The sequence below is a fragment of the Mytilus galloprovincialis genome, chromosome 11, assembly GCF_965363235.1.
Source record: "Mytilus galloprovincialis chromosome 11, xbMytGall1.hap1.1, whole genome shotgun sequence".
Lineage (NCBI taxonomy): Eukaryota > Metazoa > Mollusca > Bivalvia > Mytilida > Mytilidae > Mytilus > Mytilus galloprovincialis.
This window is the reverse complement of record NC_134848.1, coordinates 59,609,560-59,635,883: the sequence shown is the minus strand read 5'-3', so window position 1 is coordinate 59,635,883 and position 26,324 is coordinate 59,609,560. Positions and strand designations below refer to the sequence as shown.

The 26,324-nt window shown below is 32.6% G+C and overlaps 1 protein-coding gene across 1 annotated transcript; it reads right to left on the bottom strand.

The window, feature by feature from the left end:
* Nucleotides 1–1,840: 1,840 nt before the first annotated feature.
* On the bottom strand, nucleotides 1,841–23,491 carry LOC143050842 (uncharacterized). Its single transcript, XM_076223949.1, has 16 exons — nucleotides 23,389–23,491; nucleotides 19,113–19,298; nucleotides 16,980–17,198; nucleotides 16,052–16,177; nucleotides 15,036–15,200; nucleotides 14,206–14,327; nucleotides 13,806–13,965; nucleotides 12,202–12,278; nucleotides 10,522–10,675; nucleotides 10,001–10,170; nucleotides 9,181–9,292; nucleotides 7,968–8,166; nucleotides 7,253–7,322; nucleotides 6,365–6,594; nucleotides 5,783–5,918; nucleotides 1,841–3,882 (listed from the first exon to the last, which is right to left on the bottom strand). Exons 1-16 carry the CDS (start codon nucleotides 23,489–23,491, stop codon nucleotides 3,670–3,672), a joined length of 2,442 nt encoding a protein of 813 aa, XP_076080064.1. The 3' UTR covers nucleotides 1,841–3,669.
* Between the last annotated feature and the right edge of the window lie 2,833 nt (nucleotides 23,492–26,324).

Sequence of the window (26,324 nt, the reverse complement as noted above, 5' to 3'; positions counted from 1 at the left end):
TTATCATGTAATCTTAAAGCTTCCCTATTAAAATCATCTGTTGTAGTGTGTGAAGGACACCATATCCTACCAGACCCACAAATAGTTTGACACTAAATTAAAATTCAGCCATGTTTGAAGTCAAAAGACTGGAAAGAACTCTGAAACTAGGACTTTCATTATAAGATATTTCTTAAGGCACGGTTTTGCCGTTGACAGTCATTCTAATTATCACTTTTCTGTTATTTAATGGCCTTTTTCAATAAAAGAAATAGAGCAAAATGGCATGATTGATTAAAGTATTTAGAGATGAATAACCTATCCTCCTCACCGGACCCACACATATTTAAAACTTTTGAAGTATTAGTCTCTAACAAAAAGGAACAAAATCAAAATGAGGATGTTGATACCAAAGGGGCGATCAAAACCATAATTCGATAAAAGGAATAAACCGACTCATTAAACTTAGTCGGGCCACAATGCTCTTGATGGGTCATATGTTATGATGCCTGTTTGACTATTTTGGTGGGAAGTCATATAATACAGTCGTCAATATTATTAATCTGGATTGCATTAATATTTATTTGTATTTGTCTGTCTCCATAGATTCGGCCAAATCTAATGAGTGCTGATACTGTTTTTTTTATTTCGGAATTGACCTAATTTAGGACTACTTCATTGTTAAAAAAAACACTTTTCAGCTGAAGGACTCCTCCGGTTGCGGGAGTTTCTCGCTGCATTGAAGACCCATTGGTGGCCTTCGGCTGTTGTCTGCTCTATGGTCGGGTTGTTGTCTCTTTGACAAATTCCCCATTTCCATTCTCAATTTAATTCTATGGTTTAGTCAAGACAATCAAAATGACTTCTTCTTCGAAGAGAGAAAATGATAATTAAATCAGGTGACTAAATGTACAGTGCATAAATAACAGGTTATTCATTCACAGGAAGTTGAATGTGTGAAAATATGATAGTCTACTTCATGTTTCGTGCTTTAAGTTATAAGTAAGTAATGAGCTATAATCCTTGTTGACGTACGGTCGAATATTTATACAAATATGGCAACACGACGGGTGTCACATATGGTGCAGGATCTGCGTACCCTTCCAGAGCACTTTCTAATTAATGATGGGGTTCGTGTGCTGTGTGTTTAGTTTTCTATTTTGTGTTTTGTGTACTATTGTTTGTCTGTTAGTTTGATTATTTTAGCCATAACGTTGTAAGTTTATTTTCGACTCATGAGTTTTAACGTTCCACTCTTGCAGGAAGTTTGTAACCCTTGAAATCTTTGGAATGCTCTACGTACATCAATTAACACCTGTAACTACTTGTTGGTGGGGCCATATCGTAAATCAGTTTTCTTTAATACATTTAAAATATCGCTCATGTACTGATAGATTGATTGGTGTCTGCTATAAGTCAAGTGGCAATAAATCCGTCATATTCATTACAAGTATTATAAACTAATAACAACCAATAAAATTGATAGCTTTTGCAAGGTGTGACAACATAGAAGAATAGTGAAGAGTATGAGCTTCCGCTGTAATACAATGGTATGTTGGATAGAGACAGACATTTTGCCCTGCAACAGGTCACAAATGGGTTCCTCAAAAATAATTTGTAAACATTCGATTACGTGAAGGGTCGTTTTTTTTATTATTAAGTCGTTTTCGTTCCCGTCCCCCTGAATAAAACACTGCAGAACATTTCAGTTGGATATGTATTTTGGCTAACTATTGGTCACGAGACCTTTCCACAACACATAGCAAGGAATCAATCCATTAATACACTGAACCAAGAAACAAACATTCAACCTTCACTAAATTTCATTACGAAAAGACGAAGTAACAATTTTAAACATATGTTCTTTTATATAAATTTTAATTTAGAAATAATATACCTGGATAAATATGTTAATTAAATTTGGCACAATACAATATAAATCACATTCAATTTAGACTTTAGACGTACAGCTTACGTTAGTCAGTTGAAAAACATATTCAAATTTTAGTCAAAAAATAAATTTCTTTCCATTTGATTAATTTAAGACTTTAAGGAAATAATGCTCATCAGCATAATAACAAATAAATTATATATGAAATATAATATCTGACAAACTATTACATAATGCATAACTGGTAAATACATACATCAGAGAAGAATGATATTAGGTATCTAGGTGTTTGCAGGGGTGTACCGAATTTTACAGCGGTGTAGAAAATGCATACACCATGGGGAGTAGCCGGAGGGTGCATGCATTTTCAACACCGTTATAAATAAACTCAACATATATACCAGGTTTGAAATTTTCAAAACTGGAAAACAAAAACTAAAGTAAAACCTATGGTTAATTGACGAACTTTTCATATTTTGCAGACAATGAGGTCTTATTTCCTTTTGATGGTCCTTATTCCGGCGTCAGCGCTTATTGTAGAAGATGTATTTCCACCAATGTTGGAAGAATGCTACGCAGGACAAGTTGATAAAACTACCACTCCATATGATGTTTGAAACGAGCTGTTTAGAAAGTTTTTTGACACATATGAACAGAAATATTAGCTCAATAGGTTTAGGAAGGGGTGCATATGACTGGCTTGATTCGCTCGGCAAAAAATTACATATTCGACTAAGACGACAAGCAAGGAGAGTTTACTACCGGCTGCGCGTTAGGAAAGAAATACGTGCATTAAGTGAGGACGAAAGGGAGAAATTTTTCGAAGCAGTAAATGCCCTTAAAAGTGACACAGTAAGTCTATGATGGTATGGAGGAGGGGCGGCTCAGTTCTGTATTCTTATATTTTTTAAGCAGTTTTCCAAAAAAAAAAAAAAAAAAAAATGCATACACCATGGGGAGTAGTCGGAGGGTGCATGCATTTTCAACACCGTTATAAATAAACTCAACATATATACCAGGTTTGAAATTTTGTACTCGCGCCAGACGCGCATTTCGTATACAGACGACTCATAAGTGACGCTCGAAAAAAATAATTAAAAAGGCCAAATAAAGTACGAAGTTTAAGAACATTAAGGACCAAACGTTCCTAAACGTTTTGCTATATACAGCTAATGTATTATGTTCCTATGATTAGAAAGCCTTAGTAAATATTCAAAGTTTTGTTTATAGTTAATTTATAATTATGTCCGTACACCCATGATTACATCAAGTAACGAATTTATTTCTTACGCAGCGTTCCTTTACCCATTTTTAAACCAGGATGTAACATGAAAAAAATTCAATGAAGAATTTCTAGTTCAAATTGTCAACTCCGCTGTTGGTGTACTTTTATTTTTTTTTATTTTCCAGAAATATGGAAATTTTGGTATTTTTTTAATTTCAAAATTTGTTGTCCTCAATTTTATTTATTTTTGTATTGTGCACATTTTTTTCTTCTTAATTTTGTCTTTTATGTTTTTTAATTCATCCTAACAAGAGTGGGGTGTTATTTACATCCTGGTGATTAACCAATCAGAGAGCAGGAATTTTGCTGCATAAGAAATAATGACCTGCATAAAAACTCATAAGTAAATTAAAATTGAAAAAACTTCGGCAATCGACTTTAATGTAAAAGTTGTTGATGACAACTATGCATTTATTGAAACATTCTAAAACTTAGGTGATTAAAATTGGCATAACACATCATCCCATTAACACTGTTACGGAATACGTCAGTTTGTAGGCTACAAACAATTTAGCTATTGTTCTATAATAGATAATCCTTGCTTTTTATAAATCATTTCAGCGTTAAATTTTTCTTTTCTTATATTATCTGGGACGGCTTTGGAGCTGTACAATTCATCTTTCGACTTAATCTGGTGCATGCGCAAAACAAATGCGCTAATAACTACAAGTATAACAACTGTTACACAAACTGTCATTATAATGATAATTGTGTAGATATCATTTCCCTGAAAGATAAAAAAAAAACATTGACAATTATTGTGAAGTACGTTTGTACATGAAGTCGAAAACATGACTGCTTGAAATAAAATTCAAAATGTGAATTTAATTTTATTCATAACTTAACACACAACATGAAAAACACAATGGTTATATTTTAATTATTCTTATTTTGAGTACATCAATAATGGATAAAAGAGATTAAATTTTATTTTGTGTACATTTAGTTGGTAGTATTAGCGTCCATATTAAGGACAAGAACAAATATACAATGGATAATGAAGGCGTATTCTACAAGATGGAACAACCTAAATATAGGACTTCATTAGCTTTTGTAAGAGCAGAATATTATGTTTTAAATTGCCTACAACAATCAAAGAATTTTACCCTCTCTTTGATTTTGTCAATTTTTATAAATGTCCCCTTTTGGAATTTGCTTTTGAGTTCAAAATTTTTGCTATACCTTCCTACAGCGCAAAGCATTCAAGGTCATTGGTTTGACCGGCATATATATACTCAGAGACGCCTATATGTGGGCACTGTTTTAACCTAGAACAAGTGTAAGTCAGGATGAACAATGGCTTGTTCTGAAAGAAGCAATTATAAGAAACTGTAGCGAAGATTACAAAAGCCTAGAAAAAAAATAATATGATGTCTGCAATATAATATAAACCGTATAAAATATAAAACACTTCGCTGAACATTTTAGATAGACCAAGCAACATACAATCCATCACACAAACTCCCGTCTGATAAGTCACATTTGCTGCTAGCGGGGGAAGGTAGACATGGTAGAGTGATATTTTAGCAATACTATATTCAACCAATTATCAGGTTTGTTTCTACAGAAACTGTAACAAATATTCTAACTCCAATGCAAATTCATAAACGAGAGGTCCATAGAAACTGACAAAACCATACGTTATTAATCAACAGAACAAGTAAAAAGCAAATGTCATATGCCTAACTTGAGCATTTGCCGAAGTAAGTAGTGAGTTATACATTTTGTACCTGGTTTAATACCAAGTTAAACTTCCCATTTGTATGGCAGTTGTTTATACATGTAGTTCCTTTGTATTCACAAAATTTGGATGGTAACCAACACAGAATTCTGTTATTGTGACAACAGCTATGCTCCAGCAGCTTTAACTCAGATGAATACGATACGACGGGACAATCAAAAACAATCAGTCGTAAAATGACAGACAACATGATGTCTTCAAAGACAGAACATGAACCGACACAAAACCCTATATTGAATGTAAAAGCTGAAAATACAATGAAATCGGATGGCTTTTCCCTGCTTCAATGTGGCTGTTGTTTAGTACTTGCAACTATATATAATAACGAATTTTCATATCAATGGCATCTTCGAAGCTATACAACTATGGACGTTTGGATTTCTCAAAGCAGACATTAAATTCCTAGGTAGGTCTGTTAGGCTATGCAGGATGTATAAATGTACGCATTCATGTTTTGGTTATTCTGAGTTCTAGCTTAGTTAAAGTACCACGCTTTCTAATGTGACATAAAGGTGGCCGATGTCAATGAAAATTGTGTACCCCTACTTCTCAAACGTTCCTTGTGTTCTATTAACATTCCAAAATTACAATCCCTTTGTACGGGATAAAATAAAGACAGTTATTATTCATGTTCCTGTTGTTATGAATGAAAACACAGACGACACTAACGGTTGAAATGTGTGGCGTACAACAATGATATAATAATCTACAATGTAGGAATTACGGTTCGTCAATAAAAAAGAACAAACATAACCAGTAGATAGGTAAGTAAGACAAATATTTGCCAACCCCGATAAAGGTATCTGGTTTATAGTTTAGTAAACAATCATGGAAGTGCTGTTTTTTATCAAATGTTTCATGTGCATGTCATAAATCAATAACTTACCGAAGATCCGGAAGGTTCAGACACAACCTCTACTGATTGAACTGACTGGCCATCACCAAATGATAGACCACACTGTGATATAAATCCATCAACATCGATCACATTAACGTGTAACGATGGTGTACAACAGTCACCACTGAAAACATATAAGAATATGAGCTCTGTGTTTATGCATCCTTGTTATTGTTCATCTTGTTTTTATGCTTTGCAGCGTTTTCTAATTTTCTCTTCAAATATTAAACTCAGCATACTTTGGGTCATTTAAGAAACATGCCGTGACGACAAATATTGATATGATACATTTTGTTCTTAACATTTGTGGATTTTTTGATTGCTGGTGTTAAATGACAATTCAGACAACATTAGTAATGAATATAAATGAATTTCTTAAAGATATTTAATCAGAAGTTAAAATGATGAATTTAAAGTTATTAAATATTTTTTACTTTGTGCATAACCAGAAAGTTAACTTATAAGAATGGTTGCACATACATGAAAATTTATATGTAAACCCCTTTTCTCATACGATTGTCACTCATGTTTATAAAAACTTCTTTTTTATTGTAAGAGCCATGCACTCACCTGATGTTAACAGTTATTGGTCCAGTTGATAATCCCGTTATATTGACATGAGACAATTTTACTGACATTCCAACAGTGGATGATATACTATCTAACAGTGTCCCGGAAAAGGTCACTTCCGCTAAAGCGGTCCATGGATATAACGAACAATTAGCTGTATTAAGCGATGATATACCACACAATCCATCCGTATGTACAACAGTACAATCAGGTCTCTCAACATCTGTTACCTAATACAAAGGAAAATTTGAAGATGTATATTAAAATTGACAAACATGCTTTCTGTTGAAAGCCGTACTTTTACCTATAATTGTTAACTTTTTATACAATTGGATTTTGATGGGGAACTGTCTCCTTTGCACTAATACCACGTCTTCTAATTCATTTGTGTTCAAGAAAAATGGGATAAATTTCTCAAAATTACTAACTATTATGCAATGTTCTTAATCCTGTTGCCATATAAAATTGTTTTTGTCGTAGTTTGGTCCTGCTGGTTTTCAATCAGACTAATTGTCGTCAAAGGCCTTTTGATTATATGTATGTGTTAAACGCATTAGATGTTAAAAAAAATGCCCATGGGCTATAGCTCCTGTGAATTTCAGGCTTAAATACAGTGCATATTCCTTTTTAAAATATTAGGTATGGGGAAAAAAATTTAATGAAAGGATTGACCAGTATATATTTATTATATTGGACCAAAACTTGTCAATTGTTAATTGTAAGTATGCGTCATATCAAGCGTTGTACGGTATATCTATAATGAATATAAGAAAAGGAAATAGCAAATAAATTGAACAGTAAAACTGACAAAACTGAACCTAGAGACAGCTAACAGTAATGGTTTATTACTACAAAAAACAATAGTATCGTTAAAAATATTGTACAAACCACAAGTTTCCTGGTTATACTTTGTTGAACATCTCCATTTGATACCATTGAAACATCTATTGTATATGAACTGAAATACAAATGGAAATGTTAAAGAAATGTATTTAAAAAAGAAGATGTGGTATGTTTGACAAATAACAACCGAAATGACATAGAAGGTAACAACTATAGGGCACCGTACGAACAAAAAAAAATTAGCAAAATTCATACCGCATAGTCAGTTATTAAAAGCCCCGAAAAAAACAATTTAAACGAACGAGAAATGTTCATATTTAAAATAAAGAAACGAAACCAACAATAGTTTTTAGAGATCTTTACATAAAATAATTTGCCATTAAATTATGCATTTGTAGAAGGAACTTTTATTTTTATTATATCGTTTATATGATCGGATCGTCATGACGGACTAAAACATGTTTGTAATGTATTTGAATTTGGGGATTGATATGAACGGATTTTCAAACGAAGTATTTTCTTATTAATAGTTATCAAAAGTACCAGGATTATAATTTTATACGCCAGACGCGAGTTTCGTCTATATAAGACTCATAAGTGACGCTCAAATCAAAATAGTTAAAAAGCCAAATAAATACAAAGTTGAAGAGCATTGAGGATCAAAAATTCCTAAAAGTTGTGCCAAATTTGGCTAAGGTAATCTACTCCTGGGGTAAGAAAATCCTTAGTTTTTCGAAAAATTCAAACAAGTGATACATACAATATAACAGAGGGTGTGGTAGGCTTAACAGCAAAGGTTCCATTAGCACCATCCCCTGAAAGAAGTGTGTACCCTACAGTTGTGGATCCGTGGACAAATGAATGGTCATCTGATATTGACACTTGATACGTCTCTGTCACAGTACCGCAATTTTTAACTTCATAACCAATCAGCCTTTCCTTTCCAATTATAACATCATCTGAAAACAATATTGATGTTACATATATGATATTTTGTAGGAATTTACACATATTTAACTTGATAGTAATTAGCTACTGGTGTGTATTATAAATTTACAGTGCGAGAAGTCGATGACTGAAGGAAAAATAACCGTGGAGTCGTAAAAAGGCACATACTTCAACCGTTAGTCCCTATATCATTGATTCATTACTTTCAAATAATATGTATATATTTTTTTCTCTTTGTCATTTCGTACTGATAATGTTTATGTCTGTCCTTTATTGTGTGTATGTTTTAATCACTACGCTTGTTACTAATTTACAAATAAAAGAACAATGAAATTAAATCAAAATCTCAAGAATAAAGTATTATATATTTTTTTAAATAACACGAAAATTGGCCAACTTATTTCGAATGGCATTTATTTCTCCGACTGGAACAACCTGATAATTCATTTCTGTACTTTTTTAATACTGAAGGATTTTAAACATTCGATGTAGATAGACAATTCTTGAAAAGTTTGATAAAAATCTTATCACATGTCTAGAAGGAAAATATAATTGGGTTACGATTTTCTATTAAAATAAAAATTTGGATGTATTTGAATCTCAGGACGGACGTCATTATTCAAATATGTTTGTTGAGATACCCCAACCAATGCCCCTCTGAACCTGATATAAAATAATATTGAGAATGAAAATGGGGAATGTGTCAAAGAGACAACAACCCGAACATAGAAAAAACAACAGCAGAAGGTCACCAACAGGTCTTCAATGCAGCGAGACATTCCCGCACCCGGAGGCGTCCTTCAGCTGGCCCCTAAACAAATATATACTAGTTCAGTGATAATGAACGCCATACTTATTTCCAAATTGTACACAAGAAACTAAAATTAAAATAATACTAAATAAGACTAACAAAGGCCAGAGGATCCTGACTTCGGACAGGCGCAAAAATGCGGCGGGGTTAAACATGTTTATGAGATCTCAACCCTCCCCCTAAACCTCTAGCCAATGTAGAAAAGTAAACCTACCAGTTGATGCTGTAATGATAAGTTCAACAATTGCAGGTTTGTATAGCTCCGAGAGCTTCCTTGTGAATGGTCTCCCACTATCATCATTCCCATAAAGTTTAACTCGGAATTCCTGAAATGAATATGATGTATTTTATAAACTCTCAAAAAGAAATGCTGTTAAGTATAGTTGTTTACGGTTATCAGAATTCTGCTACTGATTAATAAATTTGACAAATCATCACACAGTAGTTAACATGGGTCTCATTGGAGTCCAAACGTGATGCGGAATTGGTTGTTTTGTTTGTTGTAGCGTATAAGGTGAAATTCATATATTTAAGAAAAAAACGAGAAATGGAGTCGATCTGGACACGTGAAATTACAAACGGGATACAAGCCTAGACCACCCCCTGCAATGTGACCTTTTATAACATGCTGATAACGTCTTATTAATTTTACAAAGAAACATTCTACAAAAATTAGGATTGATAATGATAACAGAACCAATTGTAACTAGTGTACATTTTGACAATTAATGACTCAAATGATGCTCCATGTGAATAAATTTAAAAATCAAAAACATTGAACAAACTATGAAGATCTAATCAAAGCAGTAAAGACTGAAAGTAAAGCTTAACACGGACATGGAATAAGGGCAATCCATCAAAAGGAAATGTTTCGATTTTTTTTTTTTAACTTTGTTTGTATTACTAGTTTGATTGAATACAACGTTTATTCGTTTAACATTAAATTCCTAAAATAAAACATGGAAAAAGACTAGTGGGTATATATCCTTAATTTTTATACTGAGGTAAATTTAGTTAAATCAAAATAAACTTACAGCATGTGGCGTTCTGAAAGTTGCAGCACACAACGTATCGAAATCTCGCTGCAACTGCGAAGCCTCGTGTGACGATATTACATTTCCGGTACTATCGGTCAATGCAATTGTGTGACATGTACCATTTGATCCAAAGCCATACACAGACAAAGCAACAGTATAGTTGCTATCTGTAAAAAAAATGGTAAATATTAGAAATAAATACAAACTCTTTTATTAGCGACAATTATGTCTTCAATTTACAGACATTTGAAAGTTTGTGACTAAAACATTGTAAAAGTAAAAACTACATTTATCACATATTGTGTTATATCGGCTTCAGCTGTACGTTAACTATATCAACCACCTTTTTTTATGGCAAGCTGTGTGGGGTTGAAACAAAAACTGTTTAAAATCATTTTCCACGAGAATGCATTTGCTTTTACACATAATCGGTCTCTAATTATTCAACTACACAAATTGATGAAACCTTAAAAATCATCAATGATATGGTAGATATGAATATTTGAAAAAATAGTTACCCATAATTGGACTTCCCTTCAGAGAAACCATCTCACTAGTATCTGTGTGTTCTAATAGTTCACTGTCTATCTTGATAGAGCTCTGTGCTGTAATATTTACCTTCCAGTCGTTGATAACATTCCTTCTTAGCTTCATGATACTACCTGGTGGATGCTAAATACATAATGACATTTTGATTGCCAGAAATACAGCAAAGTTAATTTAAACTAGAACACATCCGTGATATCGCGGGTCCGTGACTGAATTAAAGTATATAACTATGAGTTGAACCCGTCGACCTGGAACTTCTCAATTATTGGTAATATTAATTATTTGGAAAACAAAAGGTCCCGGTAGGGAGTATTTGTTTTATCAACAGCATTGTCCTATATTAGTTATAAATAAAATTGAATCATTTGATAATCTGTTTTACGTCATGCCCGCTAACAAATTGAAAACTGCTTATACGCTTTATTTTAAGTCCAGAATTTTAATATTCGTATTGTCATCTTGGAAAGTCTTACTAACTGAATACTACAATAGGGAACAATTTGTCAATGATTGAATTAGTACTGCAACCCTGTAATTATGACCCGTGTATATAGCAAAATCCTAAATACACCGTTTGATGGTGCGCCTGTCAGATGCGGAACGTACAGATAATGTAATAGGTAACAGGTGAATATACTATTGGTATCGGTGACGGATTCGACCCGGAACTCGTTAATTATTGCCACTATTAATTATATGGAAAACAAAAGGGTCTGGAGTGGTGTAATTTTTAATCAACACCATTATCCTATATTGGCTATATATAAAATTGAATTCTTTGATTTGTCGTTTTTAACCGATGACGGCTGACAAATTGGACCTCGTTATTTTAGTATTATAGATAGTAATGGTTTAGATGTATTTGCAATACAAATGTTATTGTTACATTTTTACATAGATTAAGTTAATACCATAAAGTTCAATTATAGCAGAACAAGTTGTTGTCCTGAAAACAAAGGAACACCAAGAACACGGAAGGGCACACAAACAAACGTTACCATACATAGAAACAAACTATTTCATAACAAATGCATATTCCTGATTTGGTACAGGATATTTTAAGAAAAAAATGATGGGTTGAATCTGTTTTTATTGGAAGCAAAACCTCCCGCTTATATGACAAAACATCGCTAAAATGACAAAATAACGTGGTAGCAATACACACACACACACACAGACAGACACACGCAAGAACGCCATCACAGAGAAACGCGAAAACAAATAATATAATAGTCGACACAACATGCAAACTGCAGAACAACATCGAACTTCTTTCATCAACGTCAGACAGCACAGGACTTTACAGACAGTGACGCACTTATGTAACGTATTTGTAATCTTGAACAACAAAGAATTATTTCCACCCACAATTTAAGTCAAATTAGTTAATTTAGTTCAAATTTATAGCTGACGTTTTATAGTTTCTGGTCTGTAAATTGAACTTGAATAAGTATAGACCCATAACGGACCAGAGCTTGTGGTAGATACATTGTTTCCAAATGAAAACGTACCATGACTATGTATTTTGTTAAAACTCTTTCTTTCAGATGCTGTTTCCGTATCATTATCTTTCTATTTTTTACTTTGAGTTATACGTTATTATAATTGTTGCAGGGTTCTGTAAATGTACAAATTTATAAGTATTATACCTGGATAGATATAATGGTTTCGCCTGATGAGGTATATATTCTTGTTGACTTTCCAGATGTGTATGTCTCCAATGTACCTATTATAAAATTTATAAAATTTAAAATATAGATTCCTACAGGCTATAAACAAAGGCATAAATGGCGTGAAAAAAGGTAAATATGAGTAGCTATTTATTTCAACAAAGCTTCCGCTAAAGTGGAATCCTGTGTCTTCTCAAATTCATAAGCATGTTTGTCCACTTTATAAATCATACCAATGAAAATCTTGCAAAGGTATATACTCAAGGATATACTTAAAATAACTTCAATTTGAAGTTACCAGCAACTAATTATTTTTATCGTTTAAATACTGATTCTGCAGTTGTATCTTTTGGATGTGAATGCCAAACAGCTTTATTCTTGAGAGAAAGATGAAGAAACCAAAGGACATACAACAAAAGACTGAAAACATACTAAATAATGGGAAAAAAAATCAATTAAAAAACAAGCAACACCTCATAAGACGTTACACAGAAAACTGCAGTTTTTCAACCAAATAAAGAGATGTTTTGGGATTATTGCGCAGTTGTACTGTCATAATTGTAATTAATGCTTCTTCTATCATTTTACACTTTATCAATAGGGATTGTGCAACTTATGTATACATTAAATGAAAATCACACCAATATAAATCATGCAAAACTTGAAGATATAGAGATATCAATATATTTTACTGTGAAGATATAGTATAAGTTTGTACTGTATTATATATATGGTTATTACCATGGTAAATGATGTCATAAACAACAGATAATGCCCAAAAACCGTTATTGCTTAATTGAGTAAATTTTACAGATTGAAACACACTCGTTGAATCAGCTAATAGCTTATATTTTAGCTGTTAAATTTAAATCATTATATTTATTTTTCAGTTCTTTTCATATGAAGTCTTCCCTTCGTCGATCGTTGCTGGTTTACGATCTAACCTGCCCCTCTTCATCATTGTAAAGTTAGGTCAGTATTTGTAATCCACAAAGTAGTGATTTCCATTTGACGCAGTTGTAACTAGCTACATCCAATCAAAAACGGTCCTACATGATCACGTATAAATATAAATAAACAATTGCCCCGTGATTATTCTGCGTCATAACCCAAAAAACTAAGGGCGATATCTATTGATTCGTTTCAAGTTCTTAATGTTTTAATTGAATTAAATTTGTGTGTGCTATCTATGTGCTAATGTTGGAAGGTCAACGTATAGTAATGCGGTTTCTGCTTCATGAAATTAGTAAACACGATCAAACATTGGATAGTAATTTTTATACCTCTGAGTACAAGTGTTTTCATTGGTCATTTAGGATGTATTCGGAGAGGGCGTGACTTCTATCTGTCGCTATATTGCACCACGCTGTTTACACGAATAATGTCTTAATCAGCCACTGACGAAGAAAAGTGGGTCTGATCGTAACTGTTGGCTAGCGGACATGTTTTCTATTACATTATCGTGGTACTAATTTTAAGGCTGCCACTCAAAACACAAATTGTACCTCCATCTTCAAAAATAACACAATTACTTTCAAATGGTAAATACACTTATACCCAAACTTACTACAAATATAACTTACCATTAGCATAATATATATCTCCGTCTGTTTCTGCAGATGACCCAGTGACACTAATTTTGAGCACTGTGATCGTACTATCAACAGTAATATTTTGATCATCAGTTTCAGCAGAAGACCAGTCAAACGAGTCTATTATTATTTCACTAGACGGAAATGTTTCCTACAATATTAAAGAAAATCTTACCTTTTTTTTCCAATGAAAATCAGATCCTACAAATCCGTTAAATGTTGAACCGTTCGGTCTTTTTTATAAAACTTTAATAACATAAGATAAACTACTTGTCTGTCATGCATAGAAATATTCTTGATTTTTACGAACTGATATTGAGTTCTTACAACTGAAGTCCTAATGTTAGGTGTAGCTTTGAACAACATAACTAAAAACAGAATAAGATTTTACCCCTATAACAGTGTCTAGGACATTTCCAATGTTTTCTTTGTCCGTTTCATAAACACTTCCACCAGTTGCTTCAGCTATTTGTTGGAAAAATGACAATGATGATGCAGACCTTTCATGCCGACCTAAAATAACAGAATACACTTTTAAAATTTAAGCTGACTTAACACACTTGCAATTATTTTAAAGGTCAAGGATAAGTTAACATTGATAGATTCATTGATGACAGCTTTTAATTACATGCCATATCTTCATACATCATTTTGTGTCAATTTGCTGGTCCTATAAAACTTTAGAAGTAAATTCGAAAAACTGAGGGTTTTTTTAACATTTTGGCATAGCAACTTAAGCTTAATTTAGATTCAGCAAAAACTTTGTCTACTCATTTTAAATGCTCTTTAACTGTTTATTGACCTTCTTATTTTATTTTTTCGTTTGAATTGTTTTGCATCTTTCAATAATGGGGCCTGTAAAAGCTTTGTAGTATGGGTTTTGCTCATTGTTAAATGCCGTACGATGACCAATGGTTGTAAACATCAATGTCAATTGGTAAAATGTGGAGAATTGTTTTAATGCCAATGAAAACACTTATTCTTATAATGCCTAAATATTCAGAAGTATTCTGCTTAGTTAAATTTTATGTCGGTCAATGAGCCGAGAAGGGAAACAAATATGTAGGATTTTAACAAGTGCAATGACTTTAAAATGTTTGAACAATGTTAATTATAATGTCAGAGATATGTATGCCAATTGGGATAAATACCTTCAATTGTTTTTAAGTAAACAGCATATACAGATTACCACAGTTTCATTTTCATCATAAATATACAAACCTAATGCTGATCGTTTTTTGAGATCACACTGACTGGTTAACAATGAAGATACTGAGATATTCTTTGCTTTGGCTGCATCAATGACTTCTTGCATGCGTTCGGCATCTTTTGCGTCTGCATCCGTAAATACATACAGAGGTGAATCATCTCTCATCAGTTCTATTGCTGTGCAATGAAACGATTTCATCATTTTCATGCATGTGATATCACACACCCAAATAAACATTTAACACATTCAGAATTACTGATTAATCAGTCAACTTACAGAAACCATTTGCACAATGTGTGTTTTTGCCTTAAATAATGTGTTTATTTGTACACGCGAAAATATAGAACTACCATCAAAACAATATTCAGGTTTAGAAGCCAATAACCCAATTGTGAAACTGGATTAATAAAGTTGTATTTTATTAAATTCTGTTGGGCACGACATAACGGCATTAACCTTTGGAGTATTTTTTTCTTGCACGTCAAAGACACCTTGAAGATTTAAAAAAGAGCAGATTAACGCTGCTACAAGGCATAACTCGCACCCGCATAGTTGAAAGGGATTGATATAAGTTGTGATGTTTCCAGATCCACTATAAATAAATATGTTTAAACTAACATTTTGTTCCTCAGAACGTAAAAAAATACACAGAAAAAACTGAAATGAAAATCATTTACTAACTTCACCGAATAACAGATAAAAGGGAAATTTCAGTCAATATTATTAACAACTGTTTGATACATTTCTCTTATACATAAGGTTTTACATATTGTCCCTTCATTTTGCGATTGGAGATGTACTAGTCCTACCAGAGAGCATGATTTTTGTTTTATTCATCAGTATAAAATATTAAAAATAAAGTTTCATATTGGAGGAAACGTGAACTTTATTTGATATCACTAAAACAGTATTTCTATATCTGATATAATATCAGAAGGTGTGGTATCATTGCCAATGGGAAAGCAATCCCACAAATTTAAAATAGCTTGAATGTAATAAGCAATTCATGATGATGTTTATATAATACCTGCTAACATCCCCGCTGCTGCATATTCAGGACAATCTGGATTATCACCACCGACTGATTCAATTGTTTGAACCTTTTTTATCATTTCATACCCATCATCGTACTTATAGGCAGAATTCCAGCTTTCTAAAATAATTAGTAAAATATAGTGGTCTAGCGGGACGGCTACAGTGCAGGCGATTTGGTGTCACGATATCTCAGTAGCAAGGGTTCGAATACCGGCGAGGGAAGAACAAAAAATTTGCGAAAGCAAATTTACAGATCAAACATTGTTGGGTTGATGTTTAGACGAGCTGTATATACATAATGTACACAGCCATGTATCACCATCACTGCTGGTGATCCGATGGAAAAATCTGTTGTAGAGTTGTCACTGGCTCAGACGTACTTATAAATATAATTATTTTCTGTGACTGTATCTTACATTAATTTGTAGGATCCTTTACTATAGATATTTTAGCTGATCTGTAAAAATTACATCTCCATGCCTTGTATATCATGTACTGTAGTACGACGCTAGATTAAAACTGACGTGGAAAGGTAACACCCAGCCACCGAAAGCCTAATTTTTAATGAAACCGAGGTTGTCGTGTGGACTAGCAGGACGGCTACAGTGCAGGCGATTTAGTGTCACGATATCTCAGTAGCATGGGTTCGAATCCCGGAGAGGGAAGAACAAAAAAAAGCGAAAGCAAATTAACAGATCTAACATTGTTGGGTTGAGGTTTAGACGAGTTGTATATATATATATTTCTTTTCGTTTACTCTAATAATCATGTCATAGAAAAATGAGGGGTTACAATCTACATAATATAAAATCAAAGACGCTAAGTATAACAAATATAAAGACATTATGTCCATTTTACCAATTCAGAAAGTAACAATTTTTAGAGTCAAAATGTCAAAAACATGATAAAACAATTCCTACCTGGATCATGAAACAAAGATAGAACATAATCAGCAGGCTCATTAGCAGATCCTACGGTATTTGTTAACAGTTCTAACACATATTTTTTTACAGCATCAATATCATCTGCCATAGAACCAGTATAGTCTATTGCCATAGCTAGAGTCATATCCTTCCGTCTTTTAACATGAAATACATCTTCAAATAATTTTGGTCCAATTGTGTATAACACTCCAGTTCCTAGACAAAAAAGTTAATAATGCAAGAGACAGTATTTTGCTTTGTTTGATCAGAAAAGAGGGACGAATAATTCCAGAGGTATAGTCAAACTCATAGATTGAAAATAACCTGACAACGCCATGGCTACAAAAAAAAACAAAAAAATAACCAGACAAATAATAGGACAGAAGACACAACATAGAAATCTGAAAACTAAGTAACACGAACCCCACCAAAAACTGGTGTGATCTCAGGTGCTCCGAAAGAATAAGCATATCCTGGTCCACATGTTGCACACGCCGTGTTGCTTATGTTATTACACATGCGGTAAATAGTTTAATTTGGTAGGTCACATTCGAGAAAAGGGAAGGGTTATGAAGTTACTACATAAGGAACCAATATCATCTGTGAAACGGTTATACCGATATCATCTGTCATCGAATCAGAATAGTTTATTGCCATAGCTAGAGACATATCCTTCCGTCTTTTAACATGAAAGACATCTTCAAATAATGTTGGTCCAATTGTGCATAACACTTCAGTTCCTAGACAAAATGATGATTTTGGTCAAGGTTGGAACCGCCCTTTTATCGAAATGATAGTATAAAAGTTAGTGACGACCGTTGAAATGTAGGCTAATACAAAGCCTTATGCAGATGCAAACCCAAGAACTCTACCTCTTATTATTTTTCTCTCCGTGGAAGTCTTGGTAACCTGTATTATAAGTTCAAGGAAAACAAAACCAGATAGACTACATTGATAAAATACAACAGAGTAATAATATAATGCAACAGTATTATTTCCGATTTAAATCTTTCCTTGTACAGGTTTATATTCCATGAACAACACGAAGGGTGTCACATGTGATACAGGATATGGTTATCGATCCTTTGGGAACACATGAGATCATCCTTGGTTGGCCTGGGTCCCTGTGCTCAGTCGTTAGTTTTCTATATTATACTGTTGTTTGTCTTTTGGTCTATTCTCTTCTTTTATTTTGCCTTGGTGTTCTTTTTGAAGTATGATTTCAATTCCTTTCGCTTTGATGGCGAACCAAATCAATAGAGGAACTTTGCTCTATGCATTTGTGTTTACACTACACAAAGGATGAACGAAAGGAGATTTGACTGCAACGAATATACACAAGAAAAGAATACATGTTGGTACATAAATAAAGCTCCAAATCGAACTTGTGAATAAATACAGCAATAACATTGAAAGATCTCTCACGAACGACAAATTTCCTGACGGGTAAAACCTTCAAGATAAAACCAGAAAATTCATGGTGAAGTGTTTGAATAAAGACAATAAATACAAAATACCGTGAGGTTGGATACAGGTTCTGAGTAAAGAACTACTTAAAACGTACAGCAAATAAACCTGTATATTTTCGAGAATAAAAAACATAGACTGTACTATAGTGACTGTTGTCAGTATTTTTGTATGTGTTATGTGTTTTTAAAATATGTACATCTCCTATATGTCGTATTATTCGTTAGAATAATAGGAATATAACTGTGTTTCATCACGAGTTTACAAATTTACAAAACATTTTAAAATATAATATCAATATACCTGTATATAACCGTCCAATGACTTTTTAAACCGAGGGGCCTCTGTGGCCGAGTGTTTTAAGTAGTTACTACTGTAACCACTAGCCAGTCAACACTGAGGATGCACTCGACTACAATCTTAATTGACTAGTATTGTCAGTTTTCCTATCAAAGGTCGGTGGTTTTCTCAAAGCACTCCGGCTTCCTCCACCAACAATAACTGTCGCCACGTAATAGCCTAAATGCAGTGCTTAAAAGTGGTGTTAAAACACAAAAAAAACTAAAATTCAAAACAGTTTCGCCATTATAAATTCAATTGCAAAGCTAAACTGAACAACTGATACCAATTCAAAATTGACTCAAAATGGGTTATTTCACTGACCATTAGCTACGAGAAAGTTCTCTGTAGCCTGGATAGCGGCCGTATATGCTTGTTTGTGTAAATGAGAATGTGGTGACCATTCTGGAGTAAGGGAATCCTTATTGATTCCACATCTGGCCACAAGCTTTCTGCTGTCATCGTCAGGACCTCCGTGACTACATTTACCAGTTGATGAACCCATTGCCTCTAAAGAGAAATACAGAAATGATCAGTTTTAAAACTATTCACATACAAGTAATAAATATGTTTTCAATCAAATTCAAATAATTAGGCAAAGAAATTACAGAAATGATCGGTTTAAATATAATAATTTAAAGGCCATCCACTTATTTATTTGAAATTATTATGAGTTTAAAATCGAACTCTACAATCATTATATTCATTAAAAATAGTATTCCTATCAGAGTCGCGTTTGAAAATATATTTCATTGACACCTTAAATTATCTGCTGTCATCTGTGCTCTTAATGAGAATAAATCAATTTGCACTTCACAAAGTTTGCAGGACAACAAATTTTTATATCCACCTCATCCACAATATATATAATATTTAATAAACTGCGATATTGGTTGCCATATAAGGTTAGATTTTTCAAAATGTTCATAAAGTTAATTGAATTAAAGGTTTCCTACTTGCAGGTTTGTTGGTATTCCCTCTTCCGTGATGGTACCCACTGGTCAGTTTACCGTTCAATATGATGTTGTTCTTACATTCGGAACTAAAACAACAAGATTACATGGATTATGAACAATTCAACGACACTGTGGAAAAAAAAGGAATGTACTAATAGGTCATCTTTAGGTTAGCAAATGTAAAGGAGAATTTGCAAAAACGAAATATACTCTATAAACCAGTTAATGCATCTCCTGTCGAAATTTACCTTTTGTTAGTGCACTACTGGGCGCATTTAAGGGGGGGGGGGAGGATCTAAATATAAAAGTCACAAGTTCACATGTTATTGCCTCATATGATTTTCCAACATCGTAACCTCGATTTGTGATTTTTTATAAAGATTTGTCATGTTTGTTGTTGCAATAGATAGCATATATTTGATATTTGTGTTAAATTCAAGGTCCTTAATTCCGTGTCCGTTTACCGTATAGATGTGTGTTGGTTTGCTATGTCATTCAAATCATATCCTTTTAGATATGTAAATATTAGAACTGATAATTATACATTATCGTTGGTTATCTCCACGAGATTGATTTTCTCGCTTGAGCCGGTCTCGGCGAAAGCGAGAAAAGCAATCAGGTTGAGATGTTAAATGATAATCTGTTCATCACTATTTTACCTATGACGACGTTGTCAATTTCATTTCAATTTCATTGAGCCTCGTGGCTCCATACTTTCTAGCGATTATTTTCCATCCCATCTTAAAAGAGTAGTATGATATGAAAAATTATCACTAAAAAAGATCAAAGGAAAAATTAACAAAATAGCGATAAAGGTTCTTACAACCAGAAAACACTTCATTCTTGCATATAAGCTTTTATCAATGCAAGAAACAAACTAACTTGGTAATGGTAATCTGATAAAATCATCATTGAATGATTTAATTGCTTGATAAAAGTGAACATACACTTAAAGTTACAACAACCAATCATTTGTTTCGTATTCTTATTATTCTCGTTATTAATTTGTATTTTCTTTCATTTAACAATTCTTATCCTTCAAACCAATTTCAAAGCATTTGTTGAAATATGAGACAGCTGATGATTATACTGGCAATTTACAAAATGTCCGTTTCGTATTTGATTTAAATAAAGACGTGCATATGAGTTATAAAAATTAAATTATCGATACCGCCCTGTTAACAACTTCAGTTTTTTTCTTTGCTCCTATTCTTATGGTCATAATGGGTACATGATAATATCTTGTGGGAACAATATATTATCTTGTGAGAACAATATACTATCTTGTGGGAAGAATATACCATCTTGTGGGATCAATTTATCATCTTGTTGGAACAATATATTATCTTGTGGGAACAACATTTTATCTTGTGGGAACAAGAACACTTTCTAGTGGGCACAATATATTATCTTGTGGGAACAACATTTTATCTTGTGGGAACAAGAACACTTTCTAGTGGGCACAATATATTATCTTGTGGGAACAAAATATTATGTTGTGGTTACAATTTAAAAAATATTTCTTGCATGGCATCATTCTGCCACCGTACATAATTGATTTGGTTTTCTTTAATCAATCATGAAATCAATATATTTCTTCTTTCGAAACAAATTTAAAGTTTTTGTCGATTTGAGAGACTGATACTCTGGACAATTACAAAAATGTCAGGTAAATACACATAAGTTATTTTAATTAAATGTATGCAAAGTAATCGATAACATCTACCAACATTTATTTTAACATTAAACCCCCTACTTCCTTGTTCATGTTGTTTATCTAATTCTATTTTAATCTTTATACATACTTGTAATCTGCATTATCTAGACAGGTGTCTTCTTCCATGGCCGCTACTTCCATCAAATCATTTATTCCTGTTATAAAAAGACATGATGTGAGGGTTTGTGGTAATTGGTATTATTTGTTTTATTGATCATATATTATTGTTGAGGGCAAATTCAAGTGGTTTATTTTAAAACAAAAACGTTTGTTATCAATTTTAATGTGCATATACATGTTCTATTTCAATGAAAAAATATGCAATTGTACAGTGCCTACTAAGCATTTAAAAAGTTGTTTTAAGAGAACAATGCATATGAATTTGGTACCGATTCCTTGATGTTCAGTTCTTCCCTCATATATTTTGATAATCAAATCATTAATCCAGATATTCATTAATCAAATACTTGTGTAACTTTGTACTTTTTGTTGTGCTCATGTTCCATTGACGAGGGGGGATAGGACCTTTATCGGGACTCCGGGATCGGGTGTTTTTAAGCTCGGGATTTCGGGATTGACCCTTTCGGGATCCGGGAATCCTTTTTTTTCGGATTTCGGGATGTCGGGATTTGCTTTATTTAAATTCGGGACCTCGGGATTTCTTTTTTTCAAGTCCGGGATTTCGGGATCAAGACCCCTCCTATCCCCCCTCATTGACTTTTAACCAACTTCTTATTTTGACAATCAAATCATTCATCAATATGCTCATATTTACCAAAATCTTCATATGCAACACCGCCGTTCATTTCAACCCAGTTCGTATTACTGTAGAATGATTGTATAGTATAGAGGCATTCACCAAGCTGTTTTATGAATTCGTCAATGTCATCTTTTCGCGCAATCAATTTCTGTTTACAAGATTTTACGAAGTTATGTGCTGGAATCAAAACAAATCACGTGATAATGACAAACAATAACAAGTCACTAGTATATATAAATTATAAAAACAATTTTAGATTATTGAAGTTTTTAAAAGATATTTCTGCGGAAATTGGCACTTGTGAATCTATCGAGTATCTTTCAAGTCGTATATCATAAGACTTGAAGTGAAATGTTTATGGTTAACTAGATTTCATGTACATCTATTTTGGTGCTTGAATTATTTGTAAAATATTTCATTTTCACATTATCTATTGGTTATCTGTGCTACTAGAAAAGAGAAAATATCGTGTCTTTTCTTTCTTTTCGATTACTTCTGAAATGCTTTATTCTCCCCCCCCCCCTCCAAATTTTTTTTTAAATATTTTCCATGTTTTTTAAAATTGAAGGATTTTTCAGAAATTATTCATGTTAACATGATTTTCTTTCCTTTATGCAAAAAAACAAAAAGTACTATCACCTTCAGCTCTTGACAATTGATATTTTCAACGATATAGTCTATTGAATTTTCTAAAGAACAAATCACTTGCGTGATGCATTGACCCTAACAGTTGGTGAACAGTTAATGAATGGCTATTATTTATTTTGAATTTATTGATCCATAAAATTAATTTTTGACTCTTCACATTGAATAATCCGCGAAGCGGATTATGTAAAATGTGAAGAGTCAAAAATTAATTTTATGGGTCAATAAATTCAAAATAAATTATTGCCATTCATTATAAATAAATTTCTATAAAAACTAAGGCTAAAAGAACTTTTTATAGAATTTACATTAACAATAACAACGTACACACATGTTGGCGTATGAATACACGACGTCAGAGTGGGCGTGTCGCCATAAAAATTGACAACATTGAAAATAAAACTAATACTTTTAACCAATCAGAAGACAGTAAATACACCAAATTTATTTATTATGGATTATAGAAAAGATAAAGAACATATATTATAGGAAGACTAAATATGCTCGTAATTTAAAATTTACCGAGATCAATTTGATTGGCCTGACAGTGAATATAAGCTATATCCTTCTTGTTCTGCTGTGTATCAGCAACTGCTATTGTCAATGCAGATACTTTCTTCATCATTGTAGCCTGGCCATTGGGATCTAAAAGTGTAGTAGAAGAAATAATTTATGGAAGACATAGATTTATAGGTGTCAGTATTCACCTCAGAAACTTACAAAACCTTTGAATAGACTTATTATGAAGGGATATAATTACGATACTGTTGTCAAGTCATTAAAGATTGCATATTTTGGCGTTAATATTGAGTCACTGATAAGGTCTTTGCATCGGAACTAAACACATTTATTCTAAAAACAGTTGTTGGCATGACACGGGTTATGTTCTTCTCATATATGTTATGATGGCATGATACTAAACCCCTAACGGGAAGGATTGTGCCTGATGTTCATATGATGAAATCATAATCTTTCAGTCAGTTTAATTGAAGTCTGGAGCTGGCATGTCAGTTAACTGCTATTAGTTTGTTGTTATTTATGTATTATTGTCATTTTGTTTATTTTCTTTGGTTACATGTTCTGACATCAGACTCGGATTTCTCTTGAACTGAATTTTAATGTACGTATTGTTATGCGTTTACTTTACTACATTGGTTAGAGGAATAGGGGGAGGGTTGAGATCTCACAAACATGTTTAACCCCGCCGCATTTTTGCGCCTGTCCCAAGTCAGGAGCCTCTGGCCTTTGTTAGTCTTGTATTATTCTAATTTTAGTTTCTTGTGTACAATTTGGAAATTAGTATGGCGTTCATTATCACTGGACTAGTATATATTTGTTTAGGGGCCAGTTGAAGGACGCCTCCGGGTGCGGGAATTTCTCGCTACATTGAAGACCTGTTGGTGACCCTCTGCTGTTGTTTTTTATTTGGTCGGGTTGTTGTCTCTTTGACACATTCCCCATTTTGATTCTCAATTTTATTATTGGAAATTTACAAATAGCCTAATATTCGAATTTTATCCTGAGTGTTAAGCTAATCTCAATTTGTGTATGGAAAATATTTCCTATTTTATATAGAATATGACAGTTGTTATCCATTCGTTTGATGTGTTTGGACTTTTGATTTTGCCTTTTGATTTTGGATTTTCCTTTTTGAATTTTCCTCGGAGTTCAGTATTTTTGTGTTTTTACTTTTTACTTCGTGAAACAAAACCCTTACACGCACATTTCTAAACCTAAAGCAAAGGAACCTCACTTTCATAGCTTAATTTCAAAGTCCCATGCAGGGAGTGATTTTACTTTTAGTATGTGCTCAACCCTCAACCCTAACACGAGACAGTTACTGTGGTGTATTAACCAAAAACATTAGAACAAACTGTAAAAATCAGTAGCAAATTAGGTTCAATTAGAAAATGAAGGTTTGCTTACCATCTTGAAAAAAATCATCTAACGATCCTCCTTTATTGGCGTTGATATATTTGTTTATCGCTCGGAGTGTTCCCGGTCCTGTTATATCTACGTGGCTTTTAGTCCTCCAGTTTCCATCTCGAAATGTTCTTGCAAAGAAACCACTGGTCAGTTCGATGCGTATCGAAATAGTTATAATTATAATACTTATATAATTCATTTTTAAGTAAACAACTTCTTGCTTTTTATAAACACAGTATATTGCTATTTACATTAAGTAATAAAACGTATTCGCATACAATTACATCAACTGCCTTCATGGAAGATAATTATTTTCTGACTAGATGTCACCAACAATTCATTCTCATTCTCTCGTTTATGGCAAAGGTCCAGTCATTATATTCATTAAAGTTTTCAAGATATGTTTTCATATCACTTCCTAATTCATGATTATTTTTAAAACTCTGAAAAGTTTCAGTGTTCAATATTCAATAAATCAATTGATTTATACAATAAAAGGTAGATAAAACAGATTTATATTGAATAGAAAAATAGATATATACATTTAAATGTCTATGTTATATACTAGTACATCTATTATATATGTAATGAATAATTGTTGTTAACAGTTATAATGTTCCAAATGTATTCTACTTTAAAAGATCACTTCCTTGTTAAAAGTTTATAATGATTTTATATTTATTATTCAGAAATTAACCTAAATCATATAAAACGTGTAATTTCTTTTGTTATATTTATACATGTGCTTTATTATTTTGTTTTGTTCTCATTCTCAAGATTTTATATAATATATATTTTATCAATCAATAGCTATATTAAATGAAAGGTTGATAAATCAGATATTCAATAGAAAAGTTAAATGTTTATTTATATATAAATTAATGCTATAATGAAACATTCTTAAAATATTAAAGTGTATTTTGCTCTAAAAGATCTGTTGATTATCCATATTAATATAAGTGACTTTTCGGGGTTTTTTTTCTGAATCATGTAAAACTTTTGGTTTACTTTGGTTGTACAAAGTATTAAGATGAGTATTTATCAACCTTTATTTCGTTTGTCATCCGTCCAGCCTTAATGATATTTTCATGAATATCCAACAATGACGTTAAAATTTTGACACGCTGTGTAGTTATATTTAGTTGTATTGCTCATGAACCTCGTAAAATTTGATGTAATGAACTTTTGGAAATTATTTAAAATTAAGGATTATGTCTCCATCATACAAACTGAACTCTTCATAAAAAAAAGTATAACAAAATAGATTCCGACTTCCAACGTAAATCAATAAATAGATTTCCGTAAAAACTGATAAAATCTAACGTTATGACCCAGCGAATGATTCAGCGACCTCTTTCGGTCACTGTCCTCTCGAGTTAATGTAGTGATCGATAGTGAATCGGAATATAACGACTTGACTGGTAACTAGTGGAAAAATAAATTGGGTCAATATCCTGAATGTGCGTCTAATTGAGGAACTCAAAAGTTTTGCGTAAACATAAAATCTCTGTGTAGTGATATTGAAAATGTTT